This window comes from Artibeus jamaicensis, unplaced genomic scaffold (assembly GCF_021234435.1).
Source record: "Artibeus jamaicensis isolate MK-2021 breed Jamaican fruit bat unplaced genomic scaffold, CSHL_Jam_final scaffold_1964, whole genome shotgun sequence".
Taxonomy (NCBI): Eukaryota; Metazoa; Chordata; class Mammalia; order Chiroptera; family Phyllostomidae; genus Artibeus; species Artibeus jamaicensis.
In genome coordinates, this window is record NW_026522030.1 from 1,808,527 (window position 1) to 1,821,452 (window position 12,926).

General features: G+C 48.6%; 1 protein-coding gene across 3 annotated transcripts in view; it reads left to right on the top strand.

Moving 5' to 3' along the window:
• The window catches only part of CDK5RAP2 (CDK5 regulatory subunit associated protein 2), a 163,880-nt gene that overhangs the window by 85,195 nt on the left and 65,759 nt on the right, over nucleotides 1-12,926 (top strand). For all 3 annotated transcript variants that reach the window (XM_037127451.2, XM_053656144.1, XM_053656145.1), the window contains 4 exons: nucleotides 1,170-1,279; nucleotides 3,019-3,147; nucleotides 7,683-7,778; nucleotides 9,699-9,886. In XM_037127451.2, coding sequence (XP_036983346.2) covers nucleotides 1,170-1,279; nucleotides 3,019-3,147; nucleotides 7,683-7,778; nucleotides 9,699-9,886 — 523 coding nt within the window. The remainder of the gene's footprint in view (nucleotides 1-1,169; nucleotides 1,280-3,018; nucleotides 3,148-7,682; nucleotides 7,779-9,698; nucleotides 9,887-12,926) is intronic.

A 12,926-nucleotide genomic window follows, 5' to 3' on the forward strand; every position in this document is an offset into this window, starting at 1 on the left:
GCCCTGTTGCCCCAAACGTCTGGGCTCTGCCTACCACTGCACCCCATGCAGAGAGCCCAGACGGCAGACACGTGGGGGTGAGATTGCTGCTTCGTGTGGAAAGGTTGCTTTTTGCATCGTCACTGCCCCATGCGGATTCACATAGGGAGGGGCTGCAAGGGGAGGGCCCTGAGGTGCTGGCATCGTGGCGCCCGTTGTGGTAGTATCAGCCCTCTCCCTTCCTCCATCCTGAGCCCCTTGGAGTCTGGGCTGGATCCTCTTCCTCTCTGTACCGCTAGCCCAGCTTGCATGGCAGAACTGTGTAATGGTAGTAGGTTGACATTTCTTGAGCAAGGACTGTATGTAAAGCACAGCACCAGGCACCTAACTTCTCACCCCTGATTCTGACGGTCATCCCATTAGGTGGAGATACTGATTTCATTTTACAGATGAAGAAACTGAGGCTGGAAGTGGAAGTGGGGTTGATATACCCAGATAGGAGCCAGGACAACTTTCTTCGAAGTTTAGTTCTTTCTAGTACATTAGATGTATCAGCTCTTAACACCCACATGTGTTAACATATGAGGTCGTGTTTGTGGACACGCCTCACTCAGTGAACAGACTCCCCCAACCCCGCGTCTTCCCCCCATTTGTGTGTCCGCACGGCTATGGGGAAGCAGTCCTTTACGTAGTAGGTGCCTCGATTCCCTTGTGTGAGCCCCAGCAGGCGGTCTCTGCACTTGCCGTGCTTGCCCCCAGGGAGGCTGTGGGGCCAGTAAAGCACATCGCGCACTTGCTGCCCTGAGTTGCTCCCTCAAGAGTCACATCTGCTTTTCCCGTGTTAACACCTAAACGGAATCACTCCCTCGCAGAAACTCAAATCACCACTTTCTTGGGCCACTTGGAATGGTCTCCAGGCACAGCACTTGGTACGCAAGTTATCATTCAGAATGGGCTACAGTGAAAGCTGACGCAGCCCATGATGAAACCATACTTGAGATATCAGCCCGTAGAGAAAGAAAGGAAGTGACTTCGCCCCAAAGGTTACATCCCTGTGCGCTTCTGCCCCGCCAGCCCCCCCCCCCAATTCGAGCTGCCTGAGGTGGACGGTGCTGGAGTCGGCCTTGGAAGGAAAAGGATCTGTTTCTGATCTTCTTCTCCTCCCCCCACTTTTTTTTTTTTTTTTGCAGAAGAACCGTTTTCGTTTTATAGCGATCAAACATCTTATCTGAGTATTTGCCTTGAAGACCGCAGTCCGTTTCAAGTGGAGCATTTTTCTCAAGAAGAACTGAAGAAGAAGGTATTGACCTACTACTCTCAGTACTGTATCGTCTCAGTGACTGTATCTTACCTATTTCAGGTTTCCCAGTACCTGGCACACGTAATCGGAGTTAATAGATGCTTTTTGAAAGAATAAATGTTCAGGTTTGATCCATAAGTCTTTCTAAAGCTGAAAAGGTTTTTCACTCTCTTGCTTGTTGGTGTGGTTACAGTGATTTAGTATTTCAAGGTTCTAAGAGCCATTGATAAGAACAAGAAGTGTGTGCTCCGAGGAGCTGCTTTAGTGTAAAATTGTCGTATGTCTACGACAGGCTCAGCTTCTGTCTTGGAGTACTTCGCGTTCTGACAGAGGACAGGCGTGTGGATAGGGCCCTGCAGTGTGGATGGAGTGCAGGGGTCGCTGTGGCAGGCGGGCGTGCGCGGTAGAGGGGTGGCCGGGGAGCGGCGGACTGCTGCGCCCGGGGAGTGCTGCTTCGTCAGAAAGCTTCTCCGCAGGAGCAAGGCCTGAACTGGGTTTTGAAGGATGAATAGGAGTTTGTCTGGGTAGACAATTTTCTCAGCAGAAAAAGAGAAGATAGCTAGTGTGAGGTGCAAAAGTAAGAAATAGAAAGGAGAACTATAAAGATTTTAGTATTTTGGGAGAAGTAAGGCACAGAACATTGAGGCATTTAATTTCTGAAGGTAAAGAGAATGGGGCGGATAACAGCTGCTGCAAGCACCTGCTGTGTCTGTGTTAAGGGCAGGAGGTCGTTCACTTGGTTGGCACTTGGTGTTCACAGAATCAGAATGTCCTGCATGTCCCACTGTAACCTTCAGGGCTGGGTTCATTTGCATTCATGTTTTGGTGTATTGTGGACATCTGTGATGGGCAGTCAGTCTGGGTGGGATTTCCCCTTCCTTTGAGGGGCTACTGATTACCATGTTAAGAAGGCTTTGGGAAATTACTGGCCATTGGGATTCAAAACTTGCTGGGGACAGGTGGTGTCCGCTCCATTGCTTATGTACCTGCCCTAGCAAGACCTGCATGCACCTCAAGGAGGAGCACTGGGCTGGCGGTCCCCAGATCTCGGCCCTGAGCCTGGCTGTGCCTCCGCGGCGGCACTGTGGCTGTTAGATGCCATGGCATTCTCCAGACACCACCAGCTGCGGGACCTTGGGCAATAAACTTCTTGTATCTGAGATTCTTTGTTGTAAAATGAGGAGAGTCATACTAGCCCACCCACCTCCTCAAGACTTTTGTAAAGAATGATTGACTAAAGCTTGTAGGAGTATTTTAGTAGCTACAAATTGCTTTGTAATTGAAGACAATTATTATTACTGACATTGCTAGGTAAGTGTACAAACGAGGCGATGCTGTGAAATAAGGCTCCGACAGTTTCAGAAACTTCAGTCTGGGGCAGTTTTCACCCGAGGGTCTCAGGTACGAGAGAGGTAGTATTAGCTGTCGTTAGACTGTCCTGGGGGCCTCAGTGCACTGTGGCCGTGATCATGTCCTGTTCCCACAGTGACCCATTGCATAGATGAGCTGCAGGCTTAGCTTGGACAGCTTGCCCAGGGTCTCTTTGCCTTGAAGGGTGGCTCTGGGGCTCGAGTACAGGCAGGCTGGTGGTTTTTCCACCGTGCCCAGGGTAGCCGGAGACTGGAATCAGGCCACCTGGTTCTCCCTGGCTGTGGTGCTAAAGGGAGGGAGGTCTGTGGCCCTGGGAAGCCGAAGTCTGCCTGTGGGTCTCTAGTCTTCTCTCTGCTCTTATCTCCTAGGTCAGTGACCTCATACAACTAGTGAAGGAGCTGTATACAGACAACCAGCACCTGAAGAAAACCATTTTTGATCTCTCCTGCTTGGGCTTCCAGGGGGATGGCAGGCTTGAGTCAACAGAACAAATGGAGGTAAGAAAAATGTTCTTGTTGTCATGTGCTAATTACCCCCCCCCCCCCCGCAAAAAAAAAATCCCAAATTTCTCAAGACTGCTTCTGTCCTGGGGAGTCACTATCGAAATTCCCCTGGCTGTGGTTGGGGTTTTGAGGGTGCCCATGGAGCCCTCAACTGTCTGCAGGCTTCCTCACGTTTGGGTCACATCTGCGTGGACACAGTCGATGTGTTGTGATGCTTTTGACTCCAAGTCCAGCCCTGGGACCTGTGCTGCAGATGACTCGTCCCAAAGACTGAGTGGTCACGGAGGGGTCTGGAGAGTTGCCAGACCACCCAGATAATTTGTAGATGCAACAGTAGATGAATTCATTAACACCGAAAGACAAACGAGGAAACACAGTTTTCATTTTCTTTCTGTGTTAATCCTCTGAATTCGGTGCATCTTCTCACGCACGGCATCTGGACCTCTGGATTCGACCGGACGTGTGTCGTTCCTTCCCACACACGCCCAGGCGCTCCTGCGCTCTGCCACACGCAGGGGACGCGGCAGGAAGTCAGCAGTCAGTGTCCCGTCAGCCCACAAGTCCAGGTTCAGGAGCGTGGGAATCGTTGCTGGCACTGAAAAGTTTGGCAGGGCCCTGAGAGGTGAAGTCCCGGCATGGGACTTCTCTGTCCGTGATGGCCACGCAGGGCGTGTAGTTCACTGGCGTGTGCTGCGAGGGTGAGAGGCCCCTTCTCTCGGTTCCGCCCCAGCGAAGCCTCCTTCACCCTGATGGCTCCTGGTCTCTGCTCATCCTTGTGATGCGCTGTATCGGATTTTCTCTGTTCTCGGCCAGTGCTGTCCCCTGGAAGGGCCCTGAAGTTGGGGTTGGTGGGGAAGAGTTTGTTATTACCTCCCTTTACCACTGAACCACCAATGCACACATCATTATTACCTCCCTTTAGCCCCTAACTTGGCCGATCTCGCCTGCTTCCGGAGCCTTGCTCTCTGCACCCGTTCGCTGGTTCGGAAGACTGGCGCTCTTCTCACCGTGAAAGACAGGGGGGCCCGTTTGTACTCGGGGACCCTGGAGTATTCTTGGTTGGCGTTGTCTTGAAGTCAGCCTGGCAGGCCAGGTGAATGGAAGTCTCATTGCCACCTCTTTACTGGGGGAAAATGTGTCAACTTTAAGCTGTCTCCTCCCCCCTTCAAAGTGGGGAGTGCTCAAAGGTATTTGTGCTGTGCTGTGGCCATCTGCTGTCTTTGAGAGAGGGATTATTATTGATCTAAGCCTCCAGGGCTCCAGATAATTTTCAAAACCAAGAATATCTGCAATCCATTTAGGGAGAAACAAGTCTCTTGGCTTATTTTCTCCAAGGCAGCATTTTTAATAAGCAGCTCATTCTTCACCTACTTCATTTGAGTCATAAATGGCGAGTTTGTTTGTTCATTTGCCCTTTGAAAAAATCTGTTAAATGTCCCATTGTGTCCTTTGGAGAACGGAGGCTTTTTCCCCTTCCCACTCTGAGATCTTAATACCAACCGATTCATTTGTCAGGTTGAGTCATTTGTCAGATTGCGTTCAACCGGATGTTCCCTCTGAATAGCCTTGTCCTTTGCAGCACAGTTCACAGGTCGGGGGATCCGCCTGGGAGGGGCGATGTTCCCAAACCTGAGCCCAGGTGGGGGAGATATTGTTAGGGGTGAGGGTGGGGTGGCAAGGAGGCGTGGCTGAGGCCGTGAAGTGGGTGTGGTTCTCTTTGGTGAGATGGGAGACAGGGACACACTGGACATGCTTGTCCAAAGCAAATATGTTTTGTGACTTTAAAAGTTGGTATTTTTTTGTCTGATACTTAATTAACCCACAGCGTTACCTAATACTTGGGAAAGGGAGAAAAGAAATTACGCCTACTCCTATCACTTTAAAATACAGTTAACTAACATTTTGAAATCTTTTTCTATTTGTGCATATGAACATGTGTATGCCCACAGTACATGTACACAGTTTTGTTTTTTCCAGTTGCTGTTATGTTATAGCATCTTATGCGATTTTATGAATGTACTGAAATGTCACTAACTGCCTCACTGTTGTTGAACTTGGAGGTTGTTTCCAGAGATTCACGAGTTTACATTCACCTGTGAGTATCTTAGGACCCAGATCTTTCTCTGGGTTTAGGATTGTTTTTTCCTTAGACTCTATTTCCAGATACGTAGTTACTAGGTCAAAAGTACAAATAGATAATAGGTATAAAATAGGCCTGTCATCTATTTTTATATACCCTCCCCCTACATCTTTTAATTCGACAAAAGGGTGTAAATAGCAGCGGCCCCTGACGACGGTTTGTCAGGGTCGGCTTCAAATGGTGGCTGGGGTGTGCACTCCGCGGCCACTGCACGCTGCTCCCTCCCCGCGTGGGGGCCGTTCACTTCCACACCGGCTGAAAAACGGATGGCCAAGAACAGGCGTGCTCTTGTCCTAAAGTGCACTTGAAACCTCTCATGAGGTTGCCTGTTATTTCCTCGTGTTTATTTACTGGGGATTAATTCGTGTATTTGAGAAGAACGTGGTTGACGTTCAGGCGTGAGCAGAAGAGAGCCAGGGAAGTCCCTCCACCCAGATCCCGCTGTTCCCGTTTTCCGCCTGCCCTCCCTCACTCCACCTTACCTTTCTGACAAATTTTAGTACACAGACATCAGTGCACCTCCCCATGAACACTTCAGCACGCTCATCTTTAACTTGAATGTGCTTTATAGTTGTTTTTTTAAAGATTTTATTTATTTATCTTTAGAGGGGAAGGGAAGGAGAGGAGAGAAATACCAATGTATGGTTGCCTCTCATGAGTCCCCTGCTGGGAACTGGCCTGCAACCCAGGCATGTGCCCTGACTGGAAATCGAACCACGATCGTGTGGTTTGCAGGCCCGCACTCAATCTACTGAGCTACACCAGCCAGGGCAGTTGTTTTTTCTTTGAAGGTTAATTTTGCACACAAAGAAATGAAGCAATTGTAATTGACATCTGGATTGTTTCCCATTTTGGGTGTTACAGTCAAAGCTGATATGAATATTCACATATAAATCTTTGTGTGGACATGTTTCCACTCTCCTGACAAACACCTAGGAATGGAATTCCTGGGCCATAGGGTTATTAGTTTCATTAAAAATTCCAGTATTTTTTCTATAGTAGTTGAACATTTTATACTCTCACTAACATGTTGAATAGTTCTTGTTGATCTATATCCCTGAGAAAGTTTTAATGAGGGAAGAAGCCAGTAGCGAGAGAGGGTTCCTCACTTAAACTTTCTAACACTTTAGAAACTTGTGCTTAGTAAGTATGCTTATGTGTGTTTAGTCTGTTTATTGCTTGGTAACTAGTATAGTAAGGTCTGATTTGTGATCCCCATTTCTGTTCGATCCTTATTGCAGATTTGGATGTGGTAGATTGAATATGTTCTGATCCTGGGACGTTTTCTATAAAATGACTTTTCTGATTCAGTTTGCTGTGTTTTGCTTTTCTTCTTCCAAAACAAGGGTTTCCTCTAAAAGGAAGATCAGAACAATCTAAATTGGGCTGGGAGAATCATGGGGGTAATTGACTAAATGCAGGAACTTGTAGAATAAAGCTGTGGCCCTAGAACCCCAGCCATCTCGTATGTACAACATGCCCAGAAAGTGACTCGGCACTTAGTTGGGGGATTTAACACTTCAGTGAATTGGGGTTCGGTGTAGTTATTGAAACAGCTTTGACTGATTCCCTCCCTGGGTGTGGCTGCGTTTTCCCATTTTTAACTCAGTCAGTGCAGGTCCCACGACCAGAATTCTCCCTCTTCCAGGCAGCTGAGGTTTGGACTTCTTGACGGCTTGGTGCTGTCCACTGTACAGAATGCAGAACCTCTGGGACTTACACTTATTGAAAGCATTAGGGATTTACGCACTTTTCATAAATAACTGTCCTTCATTTTCAAAAGCATGACGTTATCATCAGGGAAGCCTGACACTCTTTATTAGCAATGAGGACCTCTTGTCAGCAAAATGACAGCGTTGCTGGGACTGCCGTCCATCGCAGAAGTGTGACAGTCGGAAGAGGGGTTGGTGACCTGTGCTGCACAGGAGGGGCGGTGCCTGCATCAGGCACACTGTAAATTTCATTACTGCTCTCTCGCTGTTTGATGTTTTCAATTCCATCGGTAGTTGTTTTCCAAAATCTTGTTACTATAATCTGAGAGTGAAGTTAGCAATGGCAGGAATGTCAACAGCACAACAGACAGCGTATTTGATTTACAGCGGCTCAGGGAAGGACCAGCAAGGCAGCGGAAATAGCTGGAGTTATTTCTTGGGAGTCTGTCCTGAAATGATGCCTGAGCCCAGGCAGCTGTGTATGATCTGCCAAAACTAGCAGCTCTAACTTCAGCTCATTTTATTTCATGGCTTGGCCATTTGTTTCTGCCTCTTTTTTGGTTTGTTTTTTTGTTTTGCATTATTTTTTTAAAAAGTCATCACTGACTTATTCATACATATTCATGCTGCATCCTTTTTTTGGGTTGCATTTTCACGCCATTCCATGCACCATGTAGCTTTCAGCCCGCCAGGAGGACAAGGACACGATCAGAATTGGCAAGGATGACGAGAGTAATTTCCTGAGTGGCCAGCATTCGGAGCAGAGTAACAAGGTAGGAACATGGCAGTTAACTCCTCATTCCCTCACCCCCTCTCTGTGCCCAAGCCTGTCTTCTTGTCTGGGGTGGGTCTGGTGGCTTTTCTGTTCATTCCACCGTTACCGAGTGCCTGCCGTCTGCCTGTGGAGAGTAAAGAGGCGAGGTCTCTTCCTTCTCAGAAGTTACAGACTGGATGGGAGAGCTGGTCATGAAAACAGCCAACAAACATATACTTGCAAATAAAAGCTGGGCTTCGATAGGAGAATAATGGGCATTGGATATGGGACCTGGACAGATCTTTAGAGATCTAACCTGACCCATTCGTTGTTCGCATTGGTGACTGAGGCCTATGAGGGGATGGTTTATCCAAGGCACAGAGTGACTTAGTGACATTTGTTGGGACAAGAGCCCTGCTTTCTGGACTGTCGCAAGCTCACAGGTCATTGGCTTGCAGAGTAAGGAGCCACTGATAAAACCAAACCCCTCTTCTTGGGGGGTTTGATCTGGAGCCCAGCTTAGCGTCATCTGGGCCCTGATGAGAACTGGCCTCTGTCCACACAGACTGTGCGTCCAGTCACAGCGGTCCTGGGCGTTTGGAGCAGGCTCTCTCCAGGTTTGAAGAGGACCATGACGGCTGGGATGTGGTGGGGGACAGGAGGCTACAGACTGATATTTGTGTCCTTTGAGGTGTTGAAGTTTGTGATGACGAGTGGGAGATCATTAAAATGTAGATAGTTATGTAGCTGAAATGTAGAGAGCAGAGCAGCTAACAGCGAGGGCTTTGCAATGAGATCTGATTTTGAGTCTCTGTGACCTTGGTTCACCTCTGCTTAACCCCTAAGCCTGAATTTCCCCATCACTGAAGATAATAATATTTTTTGTTAGAATTGTTGTGATATTTAAATAGAAAGGCATGTACTAAGTGCTCAGTAAATGATAGCAATTACTATTTTTCTTATTACATTCTAGACTTTTCCTTCTTGGGAGGTTGCTTGTTTAGATGGATTTAATAACTAGGTTGGTGGCAAATAAGACCCTATAAATATCAGCTCATTTGTGTAGGTCTTGTCTTCCATTTAAAATCTTAATCACTTTACAAGTGTGGAGAGAGGAGTGCGATGGCTAGTGCATATATCACCAGCAGTGATGGAGTCACGGGGAGTTATTTATGGGTTGGCAGAAGAAATTTGTAGCTCTGGGAGGGAGGGGCCAGGATGCTAATTGCAGCACCTCCAGACACGCTCAGCGCAGGCTGTAACTAGACGCTTCCTTGGCACCACTCCTCTGGGACCCTTGGTGACCTAAGAAGTTGGATCCGTAAATAACATCTCCCTGGGAATTAGGAACTCTCCATGTTCCTAATGAGACAAATCAAAGTTACGTTAATTAGGATGTATCTGTAAGGAGCCAGTTGGCTTTCTGTTGCAGAGTGGCGAGGCTACATTGCAAAAGCACCTATAAATGCCAAAAGCATTGGTAACGGCATGGGTTCTGTGCGCTTGTCAGGAACAACTTTCAAAGGGTGGGCTGTGGGGTGGGGGACGTGCCGTAGTGGGTGAGACCCTGAGCCCCACACATGTAGCTGAGTCAGTCTTCTCAGTCTGTGTTAACGGTCACCCTGGGAGGTGGCATTACTGTCCCCATTTTATAGAGGAGGAAACTGATGTGAACATCTTTGTGCTCTTGCCAGAGCACCTCCCTGCTCTAAAGAGAGTGCGTGCGGCCCCGTGTGCCTGGGTCCCTCTCCCCCTCCCCCTCCCCCCTCTCCCCCCCCCCTCCCCTTCTCCTTCCTCTCCCTCCCCCCCCCTCTCATTTTCTGCCAGGCTCACTGGTGCTCACTCGCTCACTCTCTGTCTCTATCCTTTCTCTCTCCCCACCCGTCCCCTCCCCTTCTCCAGAGTCCATTATTTGACCAGATACTTTGATGATTTACAGATTGTTCAGGATGGTTCCAAAGAGGGCTGCAAAAATGGGTACATAAGGCACATGGATTCCAGTATTTTAGACCACGGTGGAGCCCACAGGCATGGCCGTCTTGGAGACCAGAGTCTGGAGGAAGGCGAGCTCGGGAACCTGCTTGCCCCTTTCTTCAGTGAGAAGGCCGCATTGTTACTGGAAGCCAGGTACACGTGGGGCTCAGGTGTTGCCCTGTCCCTGTAGTTTGAGGGGAGAACAAACTCATTTTGCTAAATGGCTGTAGATGATGGTGCTGTGTAATTTACCTGAGAGAGCTCCTGAAAAGACTTGGAAGGAATCTTGCCAGTCATGCAGTTAAGGAATTAGGTTACATGCTAGTGGCTGTGAGGGGACTTCAGCGAGGCCTCACGCAAGCCCATTATAGAGAGGAGAAAGCACGCTTTCCGCTAGAATTAGTCCTGTGAGCCCCCGAAGGGGCTGTCTGGGTGTCAGCGCGAGGAACCAGCCCCAGTGAAATTTTTTCCAGTTCTGCAGCAGCTTAAAAACTACCACTGTAGTTGTGACTGCTGTTTTATGTTGAGCTTGAACTAAAATTCTCCTCTCATTGTATCTGCTGGGAGTCGTTCTTACATGAGGAAATACTACAGGGTGTTTTTCTTAAAACAAAAATGGAGAAACAGTTGATATAGTTATGCTTTCAAAATTAACCCTTTAGGGGCCAGTATTCCCCCTTTCCCATTCTTCCTGGCTCATCAACAGCTGCTAGGGCTTTGGAGCCAGAAAGTGCGGGGCCTTTTGCTCAGGGCCTCAGCCTCTCCGTCTGCCCCTTAGGTGAGCTGTGTGGCATAAGACCAAGTCCTGTGTAGGAAAACGGCCGGCCCGTGGTGTGTTCAGTAAGTGTTTCCATTCTCTTCCAGTGTAGACAGAGAGATGGAGCGGTGACCACTGCCCGTGACTCTTGGCAAGAGCCAGGGACCCTACTGTTTCTGTATCATTGGTGGACTAAGCCTCATAGGCATTTTTTTAGCTAAAAAAAAAAATAGATGAAAGTGTTCTGTTTTTGTGAGCACACAGCAAGCTAACCCTTCCCCAACTCCAACATTGGTCTAAAATTTTTCCAGCCTGAGTCCTCTTAGGGGACACGCCCAGTGTCTGTTGTGGTTTCTTATCATAGGGAGTTTGGTGACCACAGTGTCAGAGTCCCAAATATTACAGCAGAGTTAGAAGATGCACATCTCTCTCTCTCTGTCTTACTGTCTTTCTCAGGACCACCTAGAACGTACCTGGATGATGTGAGCTGGGGAAAGTCTAGTGGGCGCGCCCGGGTGGGGCGACCCCGGTGTGAGTGCTCCCTCCTCGTGGGCAGGAGCTTCTCAGCCCCACTGGTCGTTGTCCTGCGAACACATGGGCTTGGAGCTTCCAGACTTCCAGCAGAAGCCCAAAAATTATATTCTAAATCTCTTGATTTTTTAAAAAATTGAGACCAAGTTACATTTTTAAAGAAGGCACTCCATGGGCCAACACCCTACAGCAAGCTCATCATGTGTGATTTAGTGACCTGTTCTCTGTAGGTTCTGGAGGTTTCTGGGCCGTTGCCAGCCAGTGCTAGGATCAGAAAAGGCTTTCGTACGCTGGCCCAAATCTGCTGCCCTAATCTCGTAGCAGATTCACTGTCATTGAGAGCGTGCCATTGAGTTCCTTGACAGAGGGGTCCTAGCTTTCGGGGCCCCCCTGAAGTCCTGACTGGGACCTGCACCCCTTGCTGGCACACTGTGCATTGCTAGGGCCCAGGCGGGCACTTGTAGTAAAATGCCTGATCACATTTAACCGCATACCAGCCTTGCATGCTGCTGATCTTTTTCACTGTGGGAGCTGACTTTGGGGAGTTGACATTTCCTTAGCTAGTCAGTGCTGGAGCCAACGGAGACTTCTCTGGAGCAGTCTTTTAAAAAGACTCCTTGGCACCCTGGCTGGTACCTCAGTTGTTAGAGCCTTGCCCCGATATGCCAAGGTTGGGTGGGGTTCTGATCCCCGATCAGGGCACCTTCAAGAATCAACCATTGAATGTCTAGATAAGCGGCACAACAAATCGATGTTTCTCTCTCCCTCTAAAAAAATCACTAAATAATTATAATAATAAATAAGAAGACTCCTTGAGATAACCAGGATTCTGATTGGTCAGAGAAACCCCATCTTCTGTCTGGGAATACCCTAAGAAGCAAGGTGGTATTGATGCACTGGGAAAAGCAGAGTTTTAGAGTCAGATGGACAGACCTGTGCTCCGGTCCAGCTCTGTCATTTAGACCATCTCCATCTTGGTTTCCTCATCTACCCCATAGGTATCTTTTGAGGATTAAGTGAAATAATGGGTATATAGTATAGATCCAGGTTAGTGTGAGGTGGGATTTTAGTGATACTGCTGCTTAAATTGTGCCCTGCCAATTACTCCTACCCTTTCCCACTACCCTCAGGTGAGATTTATACCATATGCAAGACACAGCAGCCAGCCTGTGATCTGTGCCTCTGAGGTCATTGCTGAGCCATGTCTACTAACCCCACTGCAGATCTGTCAACGACATGGCCTGAGACTTCCCTTCAGCTTTTGTGCTCCCCCACCTTCCAGCCATCCTAGGCCCTGAGAGGCTCGCAGACGAGCTGGGCCCCTGGACAGCTCTGGTTCAACTTGCCCGTCCGCCAGGGTGGAATAAGGAAGCAACTTGTCCAGCAGTTACCTTAGCCTAACTAGTTGTCTCGCACTTGACCAACTGGAGCAATATATTCGAAGGAGGTTGGTGCAGGCCCGCCTGACCTCTGCCCCTCTCCCGTGGTGCTCCCCGTGTTGGCTTCAAATGCGTTTTGGCCCCATTCCCAGGAGGACACGGTTTAGGATGTTATCACCTAAATGTTTTGGTCTTTGTAGCCTAAAATTAGGTGTGAAATTTGATATCTAAAAATCTAAAAAGGTAGCCCTGGGGGATTATTATTTTTTTTTTAAAGCTAGTAACAGTCTTGAGCTCTATGTAGTAGAAATGGGGAAGCTAACTCCTAGAAAATCTGAGTCTGCCCTGCTGGGCGTGGTTGAGGGACAGGTGAGGCACCACCGGAGAAAGGCACTGGCGAGAGGTCCGAGAGGTGGAGAAGTGGGCAGATAAACAGCTGGAGAGACTCCGTGTGTGTCAGCTGCAGAGAGCAGACTCGGCAAGAGCCTGGGGTGCTGTCGGTGCCAAAGAGGGACTAGGTCTGTGA